This window comes from Hyaena hyaena, unplaced genomic scaffold (genome assembly GCF_003009895.1).
Source record: "Hyaena hyaena isolate Hyena2069 unplaced genomic scaffold, ASM300989v1 scaffold_137, whole genome shotgun sequence".
Classification (NCBI taxonomy): domain Eukaryota; kingdom Metazoa; phylum Chordata; class Mammalia; order Carnivora; family Hyaenidae; genus Hyaena; species Hyaena hyaena.
Genome location: NW_024080769.1, coordinates 1,905,442 through 1,923,328, shown reverse-complemented (window position 1 = coordinate 1,923,328; position 17,887 = coordinate 1,905,442). Strand labels below are relative to the sequence as shown.

The 17,887-nt window shown below is 56.6% G+C and overlaps 1 protein-coding gene across 1 annotated transcript in view; it reads left to right on the top strand.

Moving 5' to 3' along the window:
* LOC120235733 (collagen alpha-1(III) chain-like) overlaps positions 1-17,887 on the top strand; it is a 125,274-nt gene that overhangs the window by 27,014 nt on the left and 80,373 nt on the right. The window contains exon 5 of the mRNA XM_039238169.1: positions 2,934-3,048. Within this exon, the coding sequence (XP_039094100.1) occupies positions 2,934-2,956 (23 nt within the window). The 3' untranslated portion in view covers positions 2,957-3,048. The remainder of the gene's footprint in view (positions 1-2,933; positions 3,049-17,887) is intronic.

The window sequence follows — 17,887 nt, the reverse complement described above, 5'->3', positions numbered from 1 at the left end:
GGCTCCTGCAGCCCTCTGGACTTCTGTCCAGCACCTGCCTTCTGCCGGTGATGGCCTGTCCTGGTGGGTGGGAGTGGTGTATTTTATGTCTCTTTATCCAAAATCCCCAAGCAGAAAGTAGGCACTTACCAAAGTAGAATGAATGAATGAATGAATGAATGAATGAATGAATGGAAAGCTGGGTGTGTTGGGTAGACGGTTCAAGTCTGGGGAAGAGAAGACCTGGGTTCTGGGCTTGACTTTTCGGCTGACTTGCTGGATGACCCCCACCCTCACTGGACCTCCATCTCCTTATCTGTTCAGGGAGTGTGGGACTCTCAAGCTCTGTGGCCCTGTGACGTGTTGGCCAGAGTAGGCACGTGCCTCCGTGTCTGTCTCTGTCCCTCCCTGGCCAGTACCGCCCTCTTTGGTGGCAGTTTGCTCAGTACCTGCTAGGTGCCACCCTGCCGAACGGAACCCCCTTTGGCGGCACCTTGGGGTAGCGGTTTCCGTGGAAGTCTTGCGTCCCCAGGGCACGTAGCAATCCTGTTGAACACGCAGATCTCTGGTTCCCATGGCGCCCTGGGCTCCACTGAATGGGCAGGAGGCCAGGAGGCCGGGTGGGAAGGCCCCACCCCTGGGGTGGTCTCCTTTGCCCCTCTCGGCTGTGAGGCCCGCAGCCAGGATTTCACGTCCTTCCTGAAAGTCGGCATACAGACAAGCTCGGGGCCTGGAGAGCTCGTGGCTCCCACGGCATCTCCCTGCCCCAAATCATTGTCATGCTCTGCCTGTGGTCCCATTTCCATAGCAACTCCTCATGATGCCACTGAGGAGAGGGGGAGCTGCAGGAAGGTGTGGGGAGGAGGAACAGGAGGCCCGTTCGTCATCGTGCAGCGTGGCAGCCGGGGGCTCGGGGTGGCGCTGTGGGGATGGCCCGGCCTGCCAGCTCAGGTGGACCTGGGCTCGGGGCCGCCAGCCAGGTGGTCTGAAGGCCTGCCAGGAGCAGGGATGCCCGGCTTGGCCTGGGCCCGGCTGGCCTGTGCCAGTCTGCCTGGAGCCAGCGTGGGTGGCCACTGAGGGCAGCCCTGCCTGGCGAGGCCCGGCTCAGAGGGCCCAGTCGTGAGGTTCTGGTTCCCCGTCTGGCCCTGGCTGGCACCCCTGTGTCCTGCCTTGCCCTCTAGGAATGGCAGGCTTCAGAAGGCCCTGCTGGGGCTCACTGGCAGCAGGGGGCATGGCTTGGGGCTGCTGAATGTGGGGCTAGGCAGGTCCCCTGTTATCAGATCTACGTGCCTGTAGCTCTGTTGTCAGGTCAGGAAGGCCACAGTGGGCCCAGAAGCAAGCTCGGTGCCCATTTCTCTGCCTCATTCTAGAGAAGTTTGCAGCCCATGAAACAGGAAGACTCTTGGCTACAAAAAGTCCTTCCATCTTCACCTACCAGGAAGGTGAGAAATTCCACCATTCACAGCCTAGACTTGATGGAATATTGACTTGGGGAGGGACCCAGGGGCCTTTGCCGACTTCTGCCCACGGGATGGCAGCCACCTCTGCCCCCGTCCATCCGGAAGGACTTGTGAGTCCTCCTGGGGACCCAGGCCTATGCTGGACAGTGGCGTATGAGGAACCAAGAGGGAAAGGAGGGGGCAGCCTGGCCCTGTCGGGAAGAAAGGAGCTGCTGCTCCTTGTGAGAGCTTCTGGGAGCCAAGCCACATTAGATGCCAGCTTTCTGCATTTCCCTTCCACCGTCGCAGGTGTAGCCACTGCTGGGCGCTACTTGCACTCGTGTTTTCCTAATTCTTGTCTTTGTGTTGACTCACGTTTGAAGGTGGGTTTACCAGTGCTCCCCAAGCCATGAAGTCACAGGTGTGGTGTGCTGTTATTGTTATTATTATTATTATTATTATTATTAATGTATGGAAGGATAAACACATAGCTGTGAAAGTAAAAACACTTGTCTGTGAGCCACCTGGAGTCCCTTTGCTCCTGCGCCCACGGTGGTGGATGTCCCACACCTTGAGAAGCACTGATCAGATGGGAACCTCTTGGTCGCAGCTCAGAAAGGGATTTGGGGCCTCATCTGAGACATCGAGGAAACTGATGTGTGGGAGGAGACTCAGCCCAGGCCGCACAGGGAGGGCTGCCTCCTTGGATGTGCAGCCTGAGGCCTGTGTCTGGGGGCCTTGCCAAGGAGACGGAACCCCCTGGTGCCCTCCCCGACTCACAGAAGTTGCCCTTGGAGAGTGGTGAGGGAATAAAGCAGGAGAGGCCGGGGAAGGAAAGCATGGTGGGTGGGTGGGAGCTGCAGGGGGTCCTTGGGAAGCAGGAGGCTGAGGCTCCAGGAGAGGCTCCTGTCTTTGTCTGCACCTGTCTCAGGAGGCCTTCCCCCGCAGCCCGGAAGGACGGCAGGCTCTGGGGCTGGCTGGACACCACTGTGTGCCAGGCCGGGTGCCTCCCTCTCTGTCTTCCCAGCGGACCAGGCAGGAGGACTGGTGTCCCCATTTTACTGATGAGGGTTGTGAGGCTCAGAGACTTGACTGTCCAAGGTCATAGAGCCAGTGGGTAGGGAAGCATACTCAGCGCCCCTCCCCCTCCCACTTGGAGCCAGAAACTCCATCATTCCCAGAGCCCCACCTGCCCCAGCTGGTGGCATATGAGTGTGTGTGTGTGTGTATGTGTGTGTGAGAGAGCTCACACTTGTGTGTAAATGCCAGTGAGTGATGTGTAAATGTGTTAGTGTATGTATGTACACACGTGAGAGCATGTATGTATGTAAGCCTGAGTACGAGTGTGTCAGAGAGTGAGAGCACTTATGTGTGTGTGTGTGTGTGTGTGATGTATGTTTATTGCCCAGTCAGGTGGGATCAGACCCATTGTGTGTGTGTGGCCCCCCACGGCCCCCTAGAAGGGTCCCCGCTGCCTGGCTCTGGCTGACAGCTCATCTCCTCTTTCTCCCACAGCCTCCTGTGCCCACAGGCCCTGAGGCTCCGGTGCCCACAGGCAAAGAGGGCGACTGAGTCAAACCCAGGCTGACCCCAGCCTATTTGCATTCCCCAAACGCCTGCCTGACCTGAGGTAAGAAGCCACTGTGGGCCACAGGGCAGAGTGGGGGTGGCCTGGGCCATGGGGGCAGATGTGGGGTCCCCAAGGGAGAGGCTATAGGGAGGCCGTGGAAGAGTAGTCTTTCTCGGGGTGTCCCCATCTCTCTGGCCCCACGTGAAGTCCAGTCTGGGAGGTTTGCTCTGGCAGTGTCACCTTCTGCTAGCCTTGCTATGACAGGGCTCTGACAGCCTGCTCAGAAGCCTGGGATGTTCTGAGTGACACGGTTTCATGGACCCACTGGCTTATGGGTTCCTGTGTGGTGTGGGAGGCCACCAGTGTAAGTGGAAGGGATCGATCCTTGGTTCTGTCACATTGTTGACCAGGTGTGTGTGTGACTTCAGGTCAGGAGGGAGCAGGAGCATGTGGATTTGAGACTGGGTCCAGGAAAGTGTCACGAGGGGCTGGTACTGACCCCGACACATGGAGTTTAAACAGAGCTCCAAGCCAGAGTCTGCCCACAGACCCAGACACCTTCAGGCAGGATGGGGCTCAGTCTCAGTTGTGTGCATGTGACAAGTACTGGCAGCCAGGTGACCTTGGCTTTGTGTGAGCAGAGTGGGTGGCCTCTTGGACTGTATCACAAGGAGCAGGACATTCAGAATGTGGGAGGTGACAGGCCCTTCCACTGTGTCCCATTGAGGCGATGTGGAGAAACCACAGCAAGTCCTGAAGAAATGGTAGGTAGGGAAGGAGGGGACCTGGGTTGCCGCCTGACCTGACTCCTGGCTTGCTTGCGACCTTGCGCGTGTGACTTCTCCCCTTTATCTGGGCTGATCTGCTGCTGCTCTTGACAGGCTTCTGGGACCCATGAGAAGGCTGCTGAGGGACTTTGCTAAACACCAGGAATGCTAGGGGAAGGCTGGGCGCCACAGGCCGGACTGGAACGTTATCCCTATTTTCAGAGGAGGAAGACCCAGAGGCTCTGTAGGGCAGTGGGCCTTGAACCCCTTCTCCTGAAGGATTAGGTGACAGTTGTGGTGTGGTTGAAGCTCAGCCAAGTTGTGGTGTGGTTGAAGCTCAGCCAACACTGCCCTCCCACCCAGGAAGCTGGCGGGGTGTGGCGAGGAGCGGACAGTTGGATTTCCTTCCAGATACTAGGCCTTGCTTTGAAGTCCAGTTATCTCTATCAAAATATCCTTGCTAATCAGTTAGTTCTGGGTGGAATGAGCAGCTAATTAGCCCCTCTGGTTTAACCTGTAATTGCTGCTGGGTGACAGGGAGAAGGCTGTGGTCAGGGTTATCTGCAGGCCTGCCAAGGGCAATGGAAGGCGTGTGGGCAGGGGCGGCAGGGAGGCTGGGCCCTGCCCCTAGCCTCGCCAGGGGCCGTGGCGTCCTCCCCCCTGCCCAAGGGGACAGCACCGGGCACCAGAAGCTTGGCGGGCAGAGACCCGCAGGGTGCAGGCTGCTCTCTCCGCGGCCAGGGAGCTTGGAGGAGGGGACGCCTGGGCTGAGCCTTGAAGGCTAAGGGGTTCTTTTAAAATGTTCTATTTTCCTGATTATTAAAAAACACACACACACATACACACACACAACAGCACGTTCTTATAGAAAATGTGAGCATTTGGGTGTTTTGCCTGTCAGTCTTTTACCAAATATGTATTTATGACATAATTGGGATCCGACTGTACTTACTGTTTTCTAACCTGCCTTTTGTACTTAATACTATACCAAGATCATTTTCCCATCATGAGATACTCTTCCGTAGTGGGATTTTTAATGGCAGCATAATGTTCCAGCCCGTGTGTGGTGGGGCTTGTGTAACAATTCCATTACATATTTTGATTGTTTCCAATGGCGTGTCATTGTAAATAGTGCCTGCATGAACAGGATGACGGATGTAGGGTTATGAAGGGCAGAAAAGGTTTAGGGGAGGGGGGACCAGGTGAAGCAAAGGTATAGAGGAAGGGGGCTTTGGGGCATTTGAGGAGTGATGTGCCTAGGAGGGAACCTCAGAGGTGTGCCGAGGGGGCTGAGACCTGACCCAGCAAAGCTCTGGAAGAAGCTGGGGCTGCTTGGCTGATTCCCACCTCCCATCCCACTCCCCTGCCAACCCCCTTGGTGCTCCTGTGGTAGGAGGGGAGGGGGGAGGATGGCAGAGTGGGGGAAGGCCAGGCAAAGCTGAGGGTCCCAGATGCCACAGCCCTTGACTTCTCTCTCAGTGGTGGGATCAAGGGCATTGAAATCTAGCCTTTCTGTCTCTGGCGAGCCCTGCTCACGTCTCCGCCTTGAAGTAGGATGCAGCTGATGGCCCTGTCCCATCCCCAGGAGCCCCTCCCTTCTGCACACCTATCCACCCAGCATGGCCCACATGCTGAGTGATGGACTCACTAATGGGCATGGGTCTGTTTCTCCCCAAGACTGTGGGTCTCTTGGGGCCCGCCGAGCCTGATTTGCCCCTTGGATCCCTTGTGAGGAATACCAGGCACTACACCAGTGCTTGCGGAAGTTGTTCATTCTTTCAATGACTCATTCATTGTTCATCCGACACATACTTATTAAACAGCTGCTGTGTGTCAGGCACAGTTCTGGGTGCCTAGCATTCATGTGTGAATAAGCTAGACCAGGTCATTGCCCTCATAGCACTTAAATTCTAACAGAGTAGACAGGAAAAAAAAAACAGATTTTTAAAAATGTTTTTTTAACATTTATTTCTGAGAGAGAGAGAGAGAGGATGTGAGCAGGGGAGGGTCAAAGAGAGGGAGACACAGAATCTGAAACAGGCTCCAGGCTCTGAGCTGTCAGCACAGAACCTGATGTGGGGCTCGAACCCACGAACCATGAGATCATGACCTGAACCAAAGTTGGACGCCTAACTGACTGAGCCACCCAGGCACCCCAGGAAAAAACCAGATTAAGTCAGTTCATTGCACAAGGTTAGGAAGTAATAAGGGCCATGGAGAGAAACAAGGCAGGAGAAGGGAGCGGGTGAGCAGCAGAAGCCATTCTCTGCAGGGTGTCAGGAAAAGGCATCTCAGGTTGGGTGCCCTTTGAGCAGAGACTGAGGAGAGGGGACAGGCCTGCAGAGCTCACAGGCTCTGAGCTGGGTAAGAGGGGCTGAGAGAGGGCTTACAGGGCCTTGGGTTAGTATGGATGGAGGGGATTTGTGGCTCAGAGGCTCCTTCCCCCTGTCCCATGGGGACAAAGCTGTGGGGGCAAGAGTAGAGGCTAACAGGTGGTCAGGAGGTCCCAGCATCAGTGCAGAGAGAGACGGCTGCTGGGCCTGGGGATGGGGGAGGAGGAGGTGTTGCTGACTATGGCAGGGTGAGGATGGGCTGCAGGCTAGGAGGAATCTAGGAGAGATGGGAGCCTGAGAACACGCTGGGTGGTGCAGCCCTTGACTGAGCTGAGCGAGGGAGGGCCGGGGGATGGGTCTGGAGGGCAGTGAAGAGTCCCGCTGGAAAGTGGTATGTTTGAGATGCCAGTATCCACACAGCTGCACAGACCATGGGCATGAGAGGCTGTGGCTGTGGCAGAGGCTGGGCTGGGTGTGTGAATGAGGGAAGTGTCAGCATCTGGTGGGGGGTGTTTTAAAGCTTCTGGGTCTGGACAAGGGCATGGATCTGGGCCTCCCTGCTTAGGGTGACCCTAGCCTCTGGAGGCTCCCTGCCCATGGGGGTGCCTTGCAGCTGGATTTACCAGCCCAGAGAGCTGCCTCCAGCCACCCTCCCAGCTGCTCCTCCCAATGGCCTAATGGTTGGCACTGTCATTTTGTAACGTTCTTCAGGGCTGCTGTGGGCAGGAAATGGGGTGCGGGCCCAAGCCTCTCACCCTTTCCCCATAAGGGGAGCCTCATCTGGTGGGTCTGGAGCAGCCCAGGCCCCTCTCAGCCCTACTGGTGGTCACTGCTGCAGGCCGGCCTTCATGCCACGCTCAGCAGCTCCTTGCTGGCTGTGGTTGAGCTCCAGACTCCTCCTCCTGGGTATTCGGGGCCCTTCATGATTTGGCTCCTGTCTTCCTTCTTTCCAACAAGTGACCCTTGTCCTCCATCCCTGCACACACAAGGCTCAGTCTCACCTTCCCTTATCTCCGTCTAGAAAGCTTTCCTCATCATGCGCCAACTCCCACCCCTTCCAGAATGCCTGCCCCACTCTCATGCCCACTTTGGCCCCTTTGAATGGCCGTCGTTACCTTTCATCTAGTGAGTGACGCTGTCATTGCACTGTCACCATCCCTTCCTTGTCTTAACCCTTGTTCTCCTCACCATCTCCTGCCTCCGTCACCTGCCTGAGTGCTGCCCTGCCCCGGTGCTCCTACATCGAAGCTCTTCCCAAATGGAATCCTGCTCAACCCCTGGGGCTCTCTGGGCTGGGGTCCCAAGCCTGGCTCTGCATCGGGACTCCCCAGGGATGTTATCAAAGAGGGATCCTCGGGGGGCCCACGAGAACCTTCTGACCCAGAGTTGCTGGGGGGGAGGGAGGCGACCCAGGAACCCGGATGCTTTACAAGCCCCACAGTCACATCTGGTGGTCAGCCAGGTCGCGATGTGCTGCCCCAACCCAGACTCAGGGTGGGCTGGTCAGGTGTCCCTGGGAGTGTGGCCTCTGACCTTTATGTGCACTCCTGTCAGGACGGCGACCTCGCTGTCTCCAGGCCAGCCCGGGCCTTGGAGGCAGCTCTCGTGTGGACAGAGCTCTTCCCTGCGCCGACTGAACTGAACCTGCCCCCCGCCCGCCTGTGAAGTCTCTCCCTGGAGGGGTCTGGGCTCCACATGGGGGAGGGGCTGCGTTTGGCACCCAGAAGCTCTCCTTTCCTCCTCTCAGGAGGGGGAACTTCTGTGTGGTGGGGACTTGGGTGATGGCTGTGGCTTGACGGAGGACTCACCTCCTGCCACCTCTGCCTGCCTGGGCAGCTCCCCCCATGTTGAGGCCCTGGTTGTCGTCACACCCCCAGCCCTCTGTACCTGTCTGCTGACACCCCAGCCCTCTGTGCCCGTCTGCTGGCACCCCATCCCTCTGTGCCTGTCCGCTGACACCCCATCCCTCTGTGCCTGTCCGCTGACACCCCAGCCCTCTGTGCCTGTCTGCTGACACCCCAGCCCTCTGTGCCTGTCCGCTGACACCCCCAGCCCTCTGTGCTCTCCGCTGACCTAGCTGCCACCATGGGTGTTTCGAGAGTGTGTCCCCTTCCTCACCTTATGTCATCCTTACCACAGCCGTGTGGATGGTGGGATGCTGGCATCCCGTTTGCTCTAACGAGCACTCACTGAGCACCTACTCGGTGCCGAACGGTGTACTGAGATGAAGGGAACAAGCCATGGTTTAGAGAAGGCTGGGGACTCATCTGGTGCCACCCCGCTGCAGAAGGCCCAAGTCAGCACGAAAGCCCCGGTGGGCGGGTGTGGCAGCGTGCCGGGGCTGGTGGGCAAAGTACGGCATGTGGCGGGGCTTAAACAGAAAGTTGTCTCACAGCTCCCCAGGCTGGAAGTCAGAAATGGGCGTGTCGTAGGGCTCTGAGGGCAGGACCTCTCCTTGGCTTGGAGATGGCTGCCTTCCCTGTGTCTCGCCCTGTCATCTTCCTTGAGTGTGGTCTGTGTCCAGATTTCCCTTTCTTTTAAGGATATGAGATTAAGGGCCCACCCTCCTCTGCTGTGAGCTGATGCTAATTAATCAATTACATCTGCCATGACCCCATTTCCAGATAAGCTCATTCCGAGGCACTGGGGTTTAGAAGTTCAAAGTGTAAATTTGGGGGGACGCAACTCAACTCATGAGAACATGCGAGTAGCCTGGGATTTCCATGGCAGTGACCTTTCCCACAGTGGGCCAGGCAGCCAGGGTGGTGGTGAGCATCTTGCGCCGTGCGGTGTGCGGGGGGGAGCATCGAGGCTGCCCTGAGCCGTCAGGGATACAGAGAGGAGACTCCTACATCAGGACCAGGACCCGGGCTTCTCAGAGGTTGGTTTTAGCTCAGCACGTTAATGGGGGCCCAGGAACAAGCACACTAACGGGGTGTGTGTCCCCCACAAGCCAGTCCCTGTGTGCTCTGGGTGGAAGGCAGGTGCGCACAGTCAGGGCTGGAACTCCCAGGCTGCTGCATCCGCTGGCTGGGTGATCTCGGTGTTTCTTTTCCCTGCTGGGCCTCAGTCTACCTGATTGAGTTGTCACAGGTCCCTGGTGAGGCTTGAAGGAGAGAATGAACAGGAAGTTGCTTTGCTTTGTTCATTCTCTTTTTTAAAAAAATTTTAAAGTTTATTTTCATTTTTGAGAAAGAGAGGGAGGGAGGGAGAGAATGCAAGTGGGGGAGGGGCAGAGAGAGACACACACACAGAATCAGAAGCAGGCTTTAGGCTCCCAGCTGTCAGTACAGAGCCCGACATGGGGCTTGAAACCACGAACCGTGAGATCATGACCTGAGCTGAAACTGGCGCTTAACTTACTGAGCCACCCAGGCGCCTCTCTTTTGATCATTTTCATTTGCTGACTCTGTAGGCGTTTTATTAAGTGCGGCTGTTTGCCAGGCTCTATGCTGTCCCAGGGACGCAGATGAGATGGTCATGGTCCTGGCCCTCAAGGAGGACATGGTGGGGGGCAGGCGGGTGAAGGTTAAGCCCCCTCTTGGAGTCAGGCTGCCTGGGATCCCAGTCCCAGCTCTGCCTCTTGCTGAAGGTATGAATTCAGTATGTTTACTTAACTAAACAGGGCCTTAGTCTTTTCATCTGTAAGTTGGGAATAATAGCAGCACCTGCTTTGTGTGGATTAAGTAGCTGGTGCACATAAGGGCCTAGAACAGTGTCTGGTAGTAAATGCTCAATAAGCATGGTTCTAAGTGATCAATACAGGACAGCGTGATAGAGGCTGGTAGAGGGCCTTATGGGAAGCTATGCATCGTTAGGCTCCGGGAACCCAGCAGACGCAGCCCCTGCCTTGTGTGGGTGCCCCATCATCCCGTTAACCCTTTAGCCATTTGCCACCTTTTGCTCTGAGTGTGGGATGGTGAGAGGGATGTGGGGCAGGTGGGCCCAAAGGTGGGCCCAGAAGGTTCGAGGCCTTCTGACAGTCATGGATGAGGGTCTGGGGGTCTGTGTGGCAGCCGCTGCCACTCCTGCCTCTGCCTCTGGGGTGCTCTGCAGTTATGGAACGGGGCCTGGGGTGCTTGGCTTTTGTTAGCCTTTGTGTTTAGTTCACAGGTTTCGGGGAGAGGAGATGGTGGGGAAGCCAAATTAAAATTCCTCTTCGAGAAGTGAACAACTTCCCAATTAAAGGATTCTTATTTGTGAGATGCCTTGGAGGCCTTTTCAATCAAGAGGCTCTTCTGAGGAAGAAAAGGGCTTGAGCTGGGGTTGGAGAGGCAGGGCGGAGCCTGGGCTGCAGTCAGAAGGGTGGGTGATGTGGAACGCGTCCTGGTCTTGGCCTTGGGAGCCTTGGCTCCTGTGATGGGGTCAGGTGAAGCTGTAGTTCTTTCTGTTCGCCCGGGGTGGGGGGTGGGGGATGGCATCGGGAGGGTAGAGAAGGGGAACTGTCCCCACTCGAACCCCTCGGCCCTTAAGCCCCTCTGGGCCCCCGGTGCCCCCCACCTGTGCTCTTGCACTCAGGCCCAGTGGAGCTGGGAGGAGGTGGGGGGGGGACAGTGCACGACAGTCTGTAACGGTGGATGTGGCCTGGACCTTGTGCTTCGGGGCACTCAGGTTGGGGGCAACATTGTCTTGGCCTCTGAGACTGGTGCCCTTGTGCCATGCAGGCCCGCCTGGTGACATCTGGCTGCGGCTCTTTGCTGTTTGGTGCATGTGTCCACCTGCCTCTCGGCCTGGCACCCCCACCCCACACTACTACCCACTGTCTCCTGGGAGGCCAGATCTGCCCTGGATTGGGCTGTTTGCTGGCTGTCCCAGGAGGGGCCCGTGGTCAGATCCTGACGGAGCAAACCAGCCTGGCTTACCTGAGGCCTAGGATGGGGAGGCAGCTGTCGCCTGAGCCCTCCTTCCAGATGAGGAGGCAGAGGCTCAGGGAAGTGTGGTGAGCCCTTGACACAGAGGGGGCCTCTTGCTGAAAGGGGCTTCTTTCTCTTCCTCTGTCCCCCAAGGCCTTCGGGTCACCAAGCAGAAAGGAGCTGGAGGGGATGCTGACCAGAGCCCTTCCCTTGGTGGACAGGCTGGGCCTTTACCCCAGGCCCCACAGGGTCTGCCCCCTGGAGCTGCCAAGGTCGTCTGAGGAGACCTGCCACGGGGGGCTCCGCCGCCCAGGCGACGTGGAGGGTGTCGGGAGTGTTTTCAACCTACACCTGCTGTCCCCTACCCCAGCATGTCCTACTTTCTGGTAGCCACCGCAGCGGGGCTGTCTGTGTAAATACCCAGAACTGGGAGAGCCGGGCCCCTCTGAAAGGTCAGCCGACCATGTAGTCGCTCCCCAGAGCCAGGAACTAGGAGAGTATGATGTACTGGGTGGGGGCAGGGAGGGGGCCACCCAGCAGCCAGGGCGAGTGTGGGCCATCAGGGAGAATGGGGTGGATGGTCCAGACCTGGGGGGGTGACCCCCCGGCATTCTGACCAGGCTGGGAGCTGCTTAAGTTCCAGCCCTGACACTTACTGCCTGTGGTTTTTTTTTTTTTTTTTTTATATCTTTATTTGGGGGAGAGCGTTAGCAGAGGAGGGGCAGAGAGAGGGGAACAGAAGGTATGAAGTGGGCTCTGTGATGACTCGGACTCACGAACCGCAAGATCCTTGACCTGAGCCTAAGTCAGACGCTCAACCGACTGAGCCACCCAGGCGCCCCCTGTCTGTGCGTTCTTGAGCAAATGACTTGCCTCTCTGGACCTCAATTTCCTCCTATGTGGCACAGGTGACAGTGGAGCTGAGGTGGTGAGGGTAACGGAGGATAGTGTGTGTGAAGTGGAGGGCTGGCGGGCCGTGTGTGCGCAATGTGGATTTGTGGACTGTTCACGTTGCAGCCCTGCCGCTTGGGAGGGGCTTCGCTTCTCTTAACCTCACTTTCTCCATCTGCATAATAGGCATATGATACCTTTCTCACAGGGGTGTGTACTCCATCAACGTGTGTCCTCTTTGACCTTCCCCCTGAATTATTTAATGAGCCCATCCTTCCTGAGTACCTGATGGGCTTTGTCTGGGCTTGGTGGCCACAAAATGAGTAGGTGACATGGTCCCTGCTTTTTAGTTAGCAACGTGCAGTTAGAGAGCCTGAGGAGATATGCTGTGAGGCCCCAGGAAAGGGAGACAGGAGCTGGGGAAGTCAGGGAGGGCTTCCTGGAGGAGGCCAGACTTTAGTGTTCAGGAGGATTTGGGAAGCAGGTGGGGCAAGGAGGAATTAGACAGGGTACACCTGGTTGGGACTAGTGTGAGCAAAGACTAAGCAGGAGAGCAAGCACAGGGCAGCTTGTGAGCTCCTGAGAGCAGGCAGTGAGTGGGAGGGGGTATAGGTCAAAGCCCAGAGAGGTCCCAGCCCTGGAGCCCTGGTGAGGGAGGGGGAGCTGGGAGAGAGGGAGACAGGGGGCAACAAATGTGCAGCCCCCATCCCAGCATGGAGCTTGGCATGAGGCCTGGGGGGAGGGTGGGATTCAGTGTAGGGTGCATGCACAGACAGGACTCCCCAGGCTGCAGGGCCTCCGGTGGGAGGGATGAAGGCCTCGTGTGAGGCTTGAGAGGGGGCTGGTGGCAGCTGCCCAGACTGGCAGGGCAGGCCCGTGGGGACGCTCTCACTGAAGCTGGGGGTCAGCGTGAGGGCAGTGTCAAGCCAGGATCGAGGAACCAGGGCGTCTGACCTCTCGAGGCCAAGAGACCAAGAGATGGAGAAATGGGAGGGTCTCTGGCAGGTTGGGAGGGCTGGAAGACTCACCCTTACTGAGCACCAACTGTGTGCCAGGCTGGGTCAGACTTGCTCTGAACTTGGGCTTGCACGACAGCTCGGACAGGGGGCTGGCACTTAGCCTTATCCTCAGGTGTTAGAAACTAGGCTCAGATCGGCTGGTGACTCACCTGCCTGGGTCATATTTCAAGTCTGAACTCCAAACTTCCTGCCTTCTCAGTGGCCCCTCAGGACTCCCCAGGGCTGTGGTTTTCAGAGGCCATGACTTCAGGCTTCCCTGGGTGAGCTCAGTAAAGGGACATCCATATATGTGGTCTTCCTTGGTTTTCTCTCTCTTGGGGGTCTCAGAGGTTGAGGGTGGGCCCCAGTGTCCCACCCTCTGGGGTCTGCAGTGCCTGGCTTCCTGGAGAGGGGATGAGTGCTCCTCACCTCCATGGAGTTTGGTGGCCCCTGTCAGGCCCCCTTCCCCCAGGTCTATGGACAGGGGAGTCTTTCCATCCACAAGCCGACTCAGGTCTCTTAGTCACTGAGGGAGGCTTTAAAATCTCAGCCCCAAATTAAAACCTATGAGTGCTTCAAAACAATGAAAAATTTCCCTAATAAAAGAGGAGGCACACTCAGGCATGTCCTAAATGAATGGAGTGACTTCCGGGATTAATCCAGGATGTATGGGAGGGCACCCAGCTGGGAAAAGCGTGCGATGGAGAGTGTAACAAATTGTTTGCTCACAAGAGGAATAATTCTTAATGTGCACCGGCCGCAAGCGGAAGGCACCTTGGCTGCTGGCAGCCACAATCCCTCATTAGCGGGCCCTGAGCAGGGTCTCTGCTAGGGCAGCCTTACCTCTAGGCCTCTGGGCCTTCCATGATGACCTTCCAACCCCATAAGCCAGTTGAGCAGGAGTGAGTGGGCCCCAAATCTGTCTTTAGAGCACCTGCCTCAGGGCCTTTGGAATCCTGCTTTCTCCCCCTGCTCTGTGCCCTTGGCGGTGCTTGCTGAGGAGTATTTCTTCCTCCTCTGCTAAGCGGACTTCTCTTCTTCTAGGACCTCCTGAGACTCAGGCCTGCCCGTTCCTCCACCTCAGATCACTCTGGGCATCTCTGCACAGATGTGCCTCAGTTTACCCGTCCGAGCTTGGGCAAGTGCTTCCTCCCCAGCTCCCTGGCTCAGGCACAGGAGGGGGTGGGGGCGCGCACTTCTCCCCAGCCAGCCCTCCAGCCTCTTCCTTAGTCTTTGTGGGGCACCTGGGGAAAAGGAGGCTAAGCTGGTTCTCACTGTGAAACATCACCTCTAAGGTGTGAATGCTGGAGAAAGGCCTCCTGTGTCCACTCCCACCTCTTGCTGGGGTGTGGCCTGCACAGCGACAGCAGCACTGGTTTCTGAGCCAGACAAGCCTGAATTTGGGCCCTAGCTCCCCACTTCCCAGCTGTGGCACCCAGGCACCTGCAGTCTTTCCCGGCTTCCTCACCTGTAAGACAGGATTCTTTTTATCCTCACCATTGGCTCATGGTTCTGAGAGCACGATCTCATTCAGCCACACAGCAGTCCTCGGGAGTGGGTCCTGTTATCATCCCCATTATGCAGCTGCAGACACTGAGGCCCAGAGAGGTCGAGTGAGTTGCACAGACTCAGACCTGGGTCTCTGAGTCCCTATCACTGCTTCATAAAGTTGTTTAGAGAAAGGGGCCCGGATCTTGGGTGCCGCTCTGTAGACCTCGTCTCCACCTGCTCCCTTTCCTCTGCTGGAGAGGCGCTGAGGCTGGGGCGGGAGACACTGGGCACTGGGAGCCCTGGCCCCCTTCTGGCCAACCCCTTCTGGCTTAGAGCTGACCTGTCCTTTTATTCATCCATTCCCTTATCAAGCGTTTACAAAACACCTACTAAATGCTAGATGCTGTTCCAGGTCCTGGGGACACGGCACACAGAACGTGACACACGCTGATTCTGCTCTCGGGTGGTTTCTTTTCTTGTGAGAGTGAGTGAGCCAGACCACATCAGAGAGCGTCAGATGGCAATGAGATCGGGAGGGGAGGAAACAGGACGCTGTGACAGGGAATGGCCGGGGTAGGCTGGTGGCTTTGGAGCAGGAGGCGTCCAGGCAGAGCCTTTCTGAAGAGGCGGCACTGAAGCCAAGACCCCATGTCTGAGAAGAAATGGCATTGCAGGCGGGCTGAACAAGGCAGAGGCCTGACGGTGGAAGGAGCTGGGTGTGTTTGGAATCCAGGAGGCAGATAGTGTGGCTGGCGGTTGGGGAATGAGGGAGAGAGGGAGGAGAGGGAGTGGCGGACGGGAGGGGTGCCCAGAGGCCTTCCTGAGGAGCAGGTTTTGTTCAGAGTACAGTGGGAAGCTCTGGAGAGCGCTAAGCAGGAGTGACGGGATCTGATTTGCGCTTTTCAAATCTAGCCACCGTGGGGAGAAAACGGAGTAGAGTTGGTGGCAGGGAAAGCTGGGGGCCTGGTGGGGAGGCAGGGTCTGGAGGAGAGCCCTGGGGTCTGAGCGGGGGGCGGCCGCTGGGCAGTCCCCGTATCAGGACCTACCACATCTCTGTAGCTGCCCTCAAAACGGCTTCTCGCGGCTCGTCACACTTCTTTCAAGGTCAAGGGCTTTGCTCTATACACGGGGTCATCTCATTGCCAAGTCTGTTTTTCAGGTTGAGAGGCTCATCTCAGTCCTCCCCCCACGGCCTTCCTGCAGACGTCCAGCATGGACAGGAGGGTGGCAGGGAAATTCGGGGAGCCCGGCACCATCACCTGCGGATGCCTGGCGCGTGTGTGCGTGCACACACGTGCGCGCCCACGAGCATGCGCGTGCGTCAGGCCCATTAACAAACAGAGAAATAAATTAACAAGTATTCAACCCACCAAATGTTCCTTCTGTATAATAGAGCATGGGAACATAATTTTCCCCTGGAGCAAATTGCTACAGCTGAACCTGCTCCTCATTTTCCTCCAAAAACTGCTTAAAATTCTGGAATGCTTGTTGATTTTCGGGTCCTCTCCCTTTCTGCCTCCTGTCTCCAACCCCCAGGCTGCTTCCCTCTGCCTTCCCCATGCAGGGCCTCAGAGAAGCCAGATTGCCACAGAATAAGAGGCCCCGCCCCACTGATAGGAGGAACCTGACGTGGGGGGCGGGGGGGGGGGAGGGAGTGGACAGCAGCTCAGCCCCGGGGGTATAGAGGGTGAGGGACTACGACATTGGGTGTGCTGAACTTGAATGAAACACCCAGGGCTGACAGAAGGACCAGTATCTTCCTCCTGAGCCCTGCCATAGACATGCTGTGCGACCCTGGGCACGTCACTGCCCTTTCTGGGCTTTATTTTCCAGAACACAGCTGCCAACCCAAGAGAACACACCTTGTGGTACACAGAGTGCTCTGTAAATTGAACCGGCTCCTTCTTAGGACGCAATATTTAGTGACTGCTCCCCATACCCTATTCCCGGGCCCTCCTCTGGAGCCTTGCCCTGCTTCTGAAGCCCTCTGGGGGACTTCTAATTTCTTAAAGCAAAGAAATTTGAATCCACTTTAATTAAATGTGTCTTTTTTAAAAAACTTTTTTAATGTTTTATTTATTTCTGAGAGAAAGAGCATGAGCAGAGGAGGGTCAGAGAGAGAGGGAGACACAGAATCCAAAGACAGGTTCCAGGCTCTGAGCTGGCTGTCAGCACAGAGCCCGACGTGGGGCTCGAACCCACGAACCGTGAGATCATGACCTGACCGACTGAGCCACCCAGGCGCTCCTAAATGTGTCTTATAAAAATGTGTATGTATGTATAGACCTTCTCTCTCTCTACATAGCCTAGCCATTTTTTTTCTTTTTTTTTTTTTTTTATTTCTAGGATAGAGAGAGACAGTGTGAACAGGGGAGGGTCAGAGAGAGAGGGAGACACAGACTCCGAAACAGGCTCCAGGCTCTGAGCTGGCAGTCAGCACAGAGCCCGACGCGGGGCTCAAACCCACGAACCGCGAGATCATGACCTAAGCGAAAGTCGGACGCTTAACCGACTAAGCCACCCAGGTGCCCCTAGCCTAGCCATTTCTGTCCGTCAGAGCCCAGCCCAGGCAGGCAGCCCCCTTAGGGGTGAGAACCTGGGTTGGGGGGCCCTGCATGCCGACTCCTGGCTGGCTTGGGTCAGGCTGAGTTACCTTTCACGGTGGCAGAAAGGGAAGGTCCTGTGCTCTGGAGCCATAAAATTCCAACCTCCCACCCCGGCTTGTAGAGTGTGACTGTGCTTTGTAGAAGGTGCACAGTTCCATCAATCCCACACCTGTCTCTGTGATCCTCAGCGGAGGAGTTAAACTCCAAAGAAACTGCTGAGGCTTCTCAGGTCCGGTGAGGGATGAGCCTTGGCTGGAGTCTGCAGCGCTAGCTGGTCAGAATCTGGCCTGTCTCTGAGCCGTATGACAGCCCCAAATCATGTCTCCTCCAGGAAGCTTCCCTTGATTTCACCATTGTTGTAGCGTGCTTGGTTACTATAATGAAATACCATAGACTGGGTGGCTTGAACAAGAGAAATTAATTCTCTCACAGCTCTGAAGGCTGGAGGGCTGAGATCAGGGTGCTGGCACCGTTAGGTCCTGGTGAGCACCCTCCCTGACTTGAGGATGGCTGCCTTGTGGGCTCACATGACAGAGAGAGACAGAGATAAAGAGGTATTTCTGCTGTCTCTCTTTTTTTAATGTTTATTAAAAAATGCTCAACGAGATGCATAAGCAGCGTATGTGTGGAGTTAGTGATAATGTCATGTAGAAAAAGATAAATCAGGGAAGGGGGAAAGGAAACGTGGGAGGTGGGGGTGCCCCCATTGAGAAGGTGACTTTTAGGTAAAGACCTGAAGGAGGAAAAGAAGCCAAGTGGATACCTGGGGAGAGCCTGCAAGGCCAAGGGGACAAGGACCCTCAGGTGGGAGCAGGCCTGGCCTGTGTGCAGAGCAGGGAGGAGGCTGTAGTGGCAGGAGAAAGGGGAGGGGAGAAGGGGCTGGGAATTGCTATCAGAAAGCAAATGGGGCCAGAACTTGCAGACGGTCGTAAGGACTTGGGCGCTAGCTCTGAGTGAGAC